The 10,362-nt window shown below is 44.3% G+C and overlaps 1 protein-coding gene across 3 annotated transcripts in view; it reads left to right on the top strand.

Moving 5' to 3' along the window:
- The first annotated feature begins 1,885 nt into the window (after positions 1–1,885).
- LOC142574133 (uncharacterized) overlaps positions 1,886–10,362 on the top strand; it is a 34,019-nt gene continuing 25,542 nt past the window's right edge. For all 3 annotated transcript variants that reach the window (XM_075683294.1, XM_075683295.1, XM_075683293.1), the window contains exon 1: positions 1,886–2,064. In XM_075683294.1, coding sequence (XP_075539409.1) covers positions 1,950–2,064 — 115 coding nt within the window. In that variant the 5' untranslated portion in view covers positions 1,886–1,949. The remainder of the gene's footprint in view (positions 2,065–10,362) is intronic.

Genomic DNA, 10,362 nt, shown 5'->3' with positions numbered 1-10,362 from the left:
CAGAAATTGGATTGGAAAGCTGCACCACGGCAGCTAAATTAGTAAGACCATCGAACGCAAAATTCGACGACGTGGTTCCGTGCGACACCGGCAGCCCGTTGTTTTTTCATCCAGCTTCATTTCCATGTATTCATCAGTGCTTTATTTATTAATAAATACATGTAAAGCCCCTATGCTGTCCTTTGTATATGTTTTTCGCTTCTTATGATATGACTATATATATATATATATATATATATATATATATATATATATATATATATATATATATATATATATATAATGGGCGTTTCTTCACAGGTCAGCACGGAGGATCCGGCGTAACATGTGCAGGAAAGGCACTTCGAATTTTCCGGAATAAACACGTATTACTTCAAAAAAAGTTCGTCGCCTCTTGCACACACACACACACACACGCGCATATATATATATATATATATATATATATATATATATATGTATATATATATATATATAGGTAGGCGTTGGTTGGAGTGCCATGTAGTTCTGGTGTAGGAAGAATGCGGGGCACTACTTCACGTTTATGAATGGAATTCGTGTCTGGTCCTCACCAACACTTACAAACACCCAGCATGTAAAGAAAATACAATTGGGACGTCTACATTGCGACACAGTCTACATTTATTCTAGTTTGAAGCACATTCATATGCCTGAAGAACAAGCTCAACTAGATATATGGATTAAATGATTGCGAATTGAGTCAAGACCAGACGTCTAAGCCCCATGTGGCGTATGACGTTTTGACCCGCGGAAACGCTGTCGCATCTTTGAAAGGTGCTACACAAAAATAACTCGACTGCATTTTTTTAATCTTCCTAATAGTGAAAAGTGAAACACTCTTGAAAACACTCGTTAGAACATTCAGAATATTTTCCAGAAGCTATTTTATTTTTACTTCGAGCGATTGCCACCAGGAATATGTGCCAAACATTATTAGACGGCGTAAAAAAGTTACAGAGGCTCTTAAATCTCCTTACGTGCAGTGGCATGCAAAAGGAGTATGACTCTTGCACGCGGTGCTTTTGACTTGGCCACGTGCTCAAAATGGGCAATGTAAATTTTGAGGATGGGCCACCCATATTTTGGGGATTAGCGAAATCACTTTTGGGAGTGAGCCAGATCGGTTTTGGACGTAGGTAATACTGAATATTGGAATTTGGCAGTCAATTTATTGGTTGTGAGCCGCGACATCGGGCCGACGCCGTGGCTGTTATCCGTGAGAACGCGCAGCGCGAGCCGCACCAGTTCTAGCGCCAGGAACTTGACGTCCCTACTTGGTCATGTGGGTTTCAGTACCTTCGGATATTAACGCCAAATGCTGGACGGATTTTCCGCTTCGTGGGGCATATAATGCCTTCGCATTAATAAATACACGCAATCCTGCTGGACGCAGATACTACATCCGTGTTTAGCGCACTTGTTCTCTGTTGAATTACCTGCACCAAAGAGGCCTGAATGCACTAGGAAACGCAATATTACCGCCTGCCCTTACTTCTCGGTCCCGCCGAAAGCGTGTTGTTTTTCATTCGTAGACACGCATGGCGTACGTTATTTATGACACGCACAGATCGACGATGCGTGTCGACCGGTGTGTGCATGAGGCGACGATCGCTACAATAGAAGCAATATTTCATTACGGTTGCTTGCACGAATATATCGTGCCAAGGTGCAGTTTGCAACCACGAGCGGTACGTGGGAGCACCTGATCTAACAATAATAAAGTCGTGACACTCCACAGTTTCATATCTGTGTAGCTGCCGAACAGCCGTGAATTAAACGACGCGGGGACACATCCGCGAACATTAATTATACTTCCACGGTCACTTGCTCATTCGAAAATGACAGCATTTCCGTGAAACGGCAGGGTACTTCAGGAAGTTTTTAGAGCGCATTCCGCGTTCGAATACGTGTAACATCACTCGTGAGAAATGGGAAACCTCTTGTGGTCCTTGATGCTCCTATCGGTTATTGTAGCCGTAAACGGGCAACCATCGACAATTGCTCCAAATCTCAAAAACTTTCCATGGTGTGGTGGACGGTTAAGTAAGTACGCAATAGCCTTGGTTACCTCGTAAATAGAGTAGTTTTTAATGCATCGTTTTGCGAGTCGTCTGTCAGTGTGCTTCAACTAACAAGATAATTCTCGTTTTGGGGAAACGGCTGTTCGCGGGTCTTTCGAGAACTTTGGGAGCCGCAGTTTTCTGCGAGAGCCCGATTCTAAATGAGCAACCTTAGTTGCAACGTTGGTGCAGTGCAACACATTGTATGTTGTACCAGAAAGACAAGTATAACATTGTACCTTCAATCAAACTTCGCCTGCTCCTCTCCCTCCGAAAAAAAATGTTTACCTTTATAAGTCTATGCAAAAAAATGCATCGACAATAAGCATACTCTACGAAAACTAAAATTATCACTCAACGCAACGCGGTGCGTCTCATCTGACCGTGCTTTCAAAATGATGCTAGTCGCATGCCGAACGTCTTCCCCATCGTTGCGTTCCTGTTGTAAATCAACAAATGTCGCTACCTGCCTGCCATTCAGGGTTGGCTGAAGACATTTAGCTAAGTCTGTACTGAATACAAAAGGTAAGAAAGAAATGCTTTCTTTCTGGCATGTTTCCTGTAGTCGACAACCGCCAATGAAGGGTAAAGCTTTTGGTGAAAACAGAATAAGACAAGTGAGGTATGAGGTGCAGTGAGATGCTGTCGTGTATCACGTTCCCGTGCATTACCGAACTATTAAATGAATTAAGAATTATTTATCATTTTTCGAAAAGTGGTAACCCATTACAAAATAATTTTCTTGCGTTGAATGTCATGTCAGATAGTCCCAGGTAGTTTGGCCGTTCTGTAGCCCGGCTTAGCTTGCATTTTGCATTGAAGATCAAGTTTTTTAAAAAGCTTATTGCTTATAACCTTTGCACAAAGCAATGATCAGCTTTTCCTGCCACACGTGTAGGGAAGCAAACTGCACTCAGTCTGTTTAACCTGCCTGCCTTTCCTTCCTCCGCTGTCTCTCCCTCTGATGATCAGCCCGACAAGCACATTCGCATGTACGGCGCTTTGCACTCCCGAGTCACGCACACAAGCATAACACATTACCCTTAAAACATCTAAATCTTGTCAGTTGTGTCAACAAGAGATAAAAAAAAGAAATGGAAAGACGAAACGAAGAAAGAAGGAAAATTAGGACAATTGTAATGAAGAAGAAGTGTGCACGGAGAAGGCTAGCCAAATCATCATATTGCACTATTTTATTTCATTCATTAGCGGTTCCTTTCTTATGTTCCATTATAACATATTTTACATTGTTTATATTTTCTTGTGAGATTCCCATTTTCGGACTCTGTCACCCATCATGCGTGATTTTATCCAGCAGACTTCGCCTACACCATTTCTGGCCTGCTCTGGCGCTTATCACCACATAAATACCGTGGTGTTCAACAGTTCGGGCGACAATGATGTCAACAGCTGGCTGTCTTCATGCGAAATGCTGGGATGATACCTCCAAGTGAAATAACGCGATGTTCTACCTTGTGAGCGCGGCTCTATTGTCGTACAAAAGTCACGAAGCCGACTTTGAGTCCTGGTCAGTGTTCGAGATAAGTTTCACTTATGTGCTCGGTCGCCCCACCTGCTACAAGTCGCCCACCGAGCAGCCTCTGAGAGAGTGAGCTCAACAGCCGGGTTAAATATTCACCAGTTATATTAAAGAGGCTATGGACCTGTGCAAACGTGTGGATGCTTCTATGTCGAAAAATGTCAAAATGAAGCACACGAGTTTAAGAGGCAAAGAGATTTGACCAGAAACACATCGGTGGCCCACGAGGTCCTCTATGCCACAGCGCTCCTCTCTGATCCCTCCCTCTGCTCCTACAAATCCAAGCATTAGGGCGGGAAGTTTCATGTCAGCTTTCTCTTCTTTCATTGGCTGAGTTGCCCGAACCTCACTGCCGCAACCGCCTCCTACACAGCTCGCCCCGACGTTCCCACGAGTTGTTGAAGAGCAAGTTGCGGAGGCCCTACTAATGCAGCATCTCTAGCACAAGAGTACTTCCCTGTTTATGGAAGGACTCTCGTACTATTCTGTCGCCGTTCCACTTACTTAGGCATCCGTCTCCGCACAGCCTCCTCGACAACCAGTCGTTGCGACATATCCATGGCGGCTGCCAACCGTTCATCATCCCGTTAATATACCTGCTCCCGCATTTATACCTGCTTTATAGTGCTTTATACCGTTAATTACCTCTTCCCGCCTAGGCTTACGCAAGACAATATCCCCTCGTACAAGGTGTTGTTAAGTGACATGTTGCCGACAGATAGCTCTGGTAAGCTGTCGTTGCAATGTTTTTGAAAAAGAAAACCGGATAAATCATCGTCTATTTAGGACGTCCTTGAGAGCATGGTGGGTCATGCTTGTAGGAGGGTTAAAACTGCACGAGAAAAGCAAGGACAAAGGAAAGGAAACAGCAACACACCATGAGCGCAGAGTATTGGTGTGTTGTGGGTTATTTCCGGGGTCCTCGTCTCTCTTTTTTTTTCGCGCAGTGTCAACCTTCCATCGTCTTCTACAATTCGTAGAGTGACATCGCTTCGTGCATGCCAATGGGGTTTTAGAGAGAGGGGGCTGGCGAACAAGTGGGGACAATCTCGTGCCCGTCAAGGCAATTATTCATTATGGGTTTGTTTATAAACAGTTTTTATGGGCACTTTGTAACGTGGGAAAGGCCTACGGCACTGCGTGGCACTATGGCACACTGCGTGACTAGCTAGGAAATGGTATCAAGGGGAATATGCTGAACATTATTGAGAGTTACCTCTCCAAACGTACTTTCAAGCATAAAAATAAATAACACAATCCCGCATTCATTTACAAAGGAAACTTGGGTACCCAAGGATGGCGTGCTAACCTGTGCGCGTTTTATTTTGGAGAACAACGCGCTCCATTCTTCCCTACCTCGCTGCCATTCTCTGATCTGTCGACGTAAGCAACGTGAATTTCCCTTTTAAATCCTGCAACCTTATCGCCTTCGAGAGGGAAGTTCAGCTTGAGCAGAGGAAAATGGGTTCAAGTTCCATCCAAATAAAAGCTCCCGTGTCCTTTTTTGAGAAACAGTGGGTTACTTCCTTGCCCCACTAACCAACTGCAAGGACAGCACATTCCTTTGAACAAAGAACATAAGTTGTTGGGCATCATACTAGGTTCAATACTAAGCTACCCTCCCCCCGCTGAATACCTCAAGACCAAGTGCCTAAAATCAATGAACATAGTGAAAATTATGCCGCACGCAAATTATCGCAGTGGCAGAGCGCGCCTTATGAATCTCTACAAAAGTATTATACGATCGCGCTTAGACTACGGGGATGTGGTGTATCAGCCTGCTACACCAATTGCCCTAAATATGATTGATCCTGTTGATCCTTTAGACATTAGGCAGGCCAGGGGAGGCTTCAGAATTAGCCCTGTGCAGTCTCTGCGTGGAATCGAATGAGCAGTGGCTGGATCAGCGAATAACGTACAATAACCTCGCATATTTCCTTAAAGTACTTTCGAAATCTGAACACGCCTATTACGCGGCTGGGATTAACGCGACGTCTGCTACACTGTTTAATACTATGCCCTCAGTGAGACAGCCTTTCTGAATGCATGTGAGGAAACTCGGCGAAGGAATGAGTGTCTCGCTTTCTGGACGTAGCTTAATTAATGCCTCAAACGGAGCTGCTACCACCACGGCAGCTGTGGCAAGTGGTATAACGTAACACATCGTTTTTCAGGTCACGAAACATGCTTCACAGAAACAAATTCAATTGCACTCTTTAAAACTTAACTCGATGTATTCAGGTTCCAAACGTTACACGGATGCGTTAAAGTCGCTTGAAGGCATGTGTTACGATGCTGTCGGTCCCTCTTTCTCTGAATCTCTCATTTTGCACCCCAAACACGTATCTTTAGGGCAAAGGAATATACAGTACTTCCAGTGGTAAAATACATGAAGTTAAATTTATAAAAGCGAGAAATATTTTCAAAGTTTTTAGGCGTTTAACAGCTTCAATGTCTCCGTAAAAGCTAACAACTCCTCTAATTATTAAACTTTATTCCCTTTCGTGCATTATTTATGCACCTAATGGACCTCTCACAGCATACTGGGTTCCTGGGCATAGAGGAATCGAGGGTAATGTGCTTGCCGACGAAATCACCACATCAATGGCATTGCAAGCTATCAATGACACCGCTAGCTGTCCCAGTGACTTGTAAAAGCCTTTCCTACGAAAGAAACTGAGGAACCACTGGAACCGCTTGTCGAACGCTGAAACGAAAAAAAAACCCTCACGTAATTAAGCTACAGTAAGGTTTCCGGCCTGCTACAAAGACAACACAACGAACTGGTCCTATCCTACTTTGCAGACTTAGGATAGGACACAATTATGTTAACCATTATTTTTTGCTCTTTGTAACAAACCTTCAACCAATATTATGTGCGGGGAAAGGTTCACCATCCTCCACATCCTCGTGGAGTGTCGAGAAGCAGAAACCGAAAGAAAAAGAACATTTTTTCTTAGTACACCGCCAGCATATCCCTCTTGAATTAATCCTGGAATGGATGACATATCATGCTTGAAAAGCCTGCGGCGCTTTAAACCAAACGTCTGACGACTTCAAGAGTTAACTGGAGGAATGCCGACATTATACTAGTCGACAAAAAGTGAAATGCATAAGAATTGAAAAATCATTGGCCCATTCGCTTACTTCTAGTATTGTGTAATATATTCAGCAAGATAGTGTTCAATAAAATAAGGGTAACACTTGACTTGAATCAACCAGGAGAACAGACTGAATTCATGAAGGCACACTCTACAATGGATCACATCCATGTCATTTATGAAGTGGCAGAGAAATGTGCAGAGTACAATCAGCCTTTGTAAATGGCATTATTAGATTATGAAAACCCATCTGATTCAATAGAGACACCAGCAGTCATAGAGGCATACGTAAGCAAGGAGTACAGGAGGCGTACGTAAATATCTTGGAAAACACCTACACAGATTGCAGGGCCAGATTGATTCTCCACAAGAAAAGTAGAAAGATACCTATACATGATGAAATCAAGCAAGCAGACACAGTCTGTAAAACGGTATTCATTCCAGGCATGGAGAAAGCATTCAAGCTATTAAACTGGGAAAGCTTACGAGTGAGGATCAACGGCGAACATCTCAGCAACCTTCAGTTTACAGACGACATTCTGTTCAGCAGCACTGGGGATATATTGCAGCAAATAATTGAGGACCTTAAACGAGAGAGGGCCATCTTTGCCCCCGAGTCAGCGAGCTCATTTCCACGTAAGCCACAGAATCCCGGGATCCACTGAAGCCTTGTGCAATTGCTAGCTGTAAGGGGGACATCGTGTAAATCGGTTACCTATTGAGCATGGGCATAGTAAGTAATCGTCTGAGGGCAGAAACGATCACTTGAAATGCAGGCTTGGAATCGCAAAATATAGTCCAAATCTGACGCGGCTGCATCAATATGTAAAGAATTGTCTCCGGAATGTCAACAATTTCTGCCGCCGTTGATATATTTTGCTGGTCGTGATGGAACCGCTTACTAATCTTCATATTCAGTATTACGAATGCCACGATTGAAATGGTTGTTGACACCGACCCGTTAGTAAATATATGTAAGGAGGAGGCATAATTTTCAGATATATGTGGTAAAGTAAGTTCTCTAAGTCTAGAGGAGAGTATAAATGTTTTTTTCCTCACACTGCGAATGGACAGATTCACCACAGTTCTGGCGAAGTCCACGCTGGTACTGCCGTTGCTTTTGCCGTGGTAAAGCACAAGGGAAGGACGTTGGCACAGCGCGAAAGATATACCGAGAAATTGTTGTCTAGGCGTAGAACGCGAATGGTCGATAAACCGTGACGTTCATGGCAGGTCAGTAGTCGAGGACACACCCTTAAAGGTTCGCTTAAAGGATAAGCGTCTATAGGAGGTGCACGTCTTTCCGCGATCACGCCATTTGTCGTAGTGCAGGGTGGCAGACCAAGACATTTTCTTAATACCTGAGCTTGTAAGTTCTCCAGTGCACGTAGGAAGGAGGCGCGAATGTTTGTAATAATCGCTAAACTGTATCGTAGGTAGCATACGAAAAGTTTTTCATATAGCTGTAGGAATGATCTCTCTGACGGGCCCCACTTGATGCCTGCTATAAACTTAAGCATGAGTATGAAGCTGCTTAATTTCAACTTGAGCATCGACACTTGCTTAAAGCAGAAGTATCGATCAATCATCTCTCCTAGAAATATGTGGTGCAATATGTATGGTATGGCTGTGCCGTCGATGGTATGTGGTAGCGGTGCATCACCTTGCGGATAAGGGCAAGTTCTGCATACTTCGCAGGTGCCAACTGTAGACCTTCCTGCTGCAAATACTTCGAGGTGACCGACACTGCACGTTGTAGTTTTGCATTAAGTTGTCGCCATGGAATGCCAGAAGCCCATATGCAGATGTTGCCAGAGTATAGGCCTATGGTGGCAGTCTCTGGCAACATATAGGCGAGCCAATAAGGGTTATATGGATCAACGTAGTGCTGAGTACGCCTTTTTGAGGAATGCCGCGGCTGATTTTGTGACGCCAGTCTCCCCATCTATTTTCGTCATAAATGTGGTCCGGCCTGTAATGTTGTTCCTTAACCAGTGAAACATGCTACCTCCACAAATCCTAGCTCCTCAAGTGCGTCAAGAATGGCATCATCCAACACATTGTCATATGCACCTGAGGGCATATGACAATATGACAAAAAGAGTGCTCCTGACAAGCGTCGACGCTTCTAATCCTGTTAGACGGTTGATGCCAAGTCAATAACATTGTCGATGGAGGATCTTCCTTTGCGAAAAGACGGCATCATGTCTGGGTAAAGGTTGTAATTTTCGCGAAAACACACAGCCTTGTAAGCACAATTCTCTCCATGTTCTTGCCTACGCAGTTGGTGAGGGCAATAGGCGTGTAGGAAGATATCGCATGAGGTGTTTTGCCAGGCTTCAGAAGCGCTATATTACGACTGCTTTTACACTTGCCCGGCCCAGTGCCGGAGCTCCACGGTGCGGTGAAAAAGGAGAGTAGAACAATGTGCGCGTCTTCCCCCAGAGAACGCAGCGCAGCGTATGTGGTACCGTGTGGTCCAGCCGCTGATGATCTTCGATATGAATCCAGTGCAGCGTTTAGTTCTTGCATGGTGAACATGATGTCAAGACTGTGATATGTGAATGGTGGGGCTTGTCGGTCGACCGTTGAATGTGGAGCAGAAGCTACAGCCACAATCATATTGCAGTATTCCTCTGCAAAGTCTACCTCGCTTCTACATTGTACAGTGTACAATGTACGTTGTGCAATACCAGAACCCGTAACGGGTACTTTTCTTGAAGGGGAAATGGTAAGCTACGATACCTGCCGTATATTAGAGTGGTTTGCGATGATCAAGGGAAGTACACTATCCTCTCCAGATCTTAGTGCCCAGTTTGCAAAAGTGCCGACGGACATGCCGTTGAACTCAGCGACAGATAGTACGGTCTGAGGTAGATTTCGTTTTTCGGTATTCCCTCACGGTGTGGTGACCCACAGACGGTAGTTTTTCATATTCGGTGTGGATGGAAATTCTAGGTACGTATATGAGCATGAATTTTGTTATGTGATGAAAAGCTGTGGTAATAATACGTTCTAGATCAGGCGGCGACGATTGCTCTGAGAAAGAGTTGTCCACCAATGTATGACAATCTTGCCACTTATTACAACAAATACGAGGTGGAGGAGCCAGCAGGAACCTTTGCAATTGTACATATGCAGGTATGTGGCCGCTAATATGCGTCTCTGAATATGTGCAACAAGTTGTTGAGGGTAGAAGGTTTCTGGACACCATAGAAGGTGTAAGGAGCTGCTGTACGTCGGGTCTCGGAGAAATGTAGGAGGGCAGTCATTAATAGTTTAAAATCCTTTGTTAGGAATGAACTCTGCCAATTCTTCACTGCGTCTATTCATCGTAACAATGCTCCATAATGGGTGGTGGGCGTTAATGTCTTCGATGACCTTACATGGTCCAGAGCACATTTGGACGACTGAACTAAGATGTAGGCGATCAAATCTCCCTTTCGGTGGTATTGAGCCTCCAATGACCGATAACATGCGCTGTTTCTGCGTTAGCATCAGACAGATGTATTCATTAGAAGCATGCTCGGTGACCAAATGTCGGGAGTACACCATGTCACGACGTGTGCACAAAAGAACATTGCTTCTGGGAATGTCTTTCCGTGACCAAAGTTGTACATATTCTGATAGTCGATAGTAA

The sequence above is a fragment of the Dermacentor variabilis genome, chromosome 3 (assembly GCF_050947875.1).
Source record: "Dermacentor variabilis isolate Ectoservices chromosome 3, ASM5094787v1, whole genome shotgun sequence".
NCBI classification, from domain to species: domain Eukaryota; kingdom Metazoa; phylum Arthropoda; class Arachnida; order Ixodida; family Ixodidae; genus Dermacentor; species Dermacentor variabilis.
Note: the sequence above shows the minus strand (reverse complement) of the source record. Positions and strands in the feature narration are given on the sequence as shown.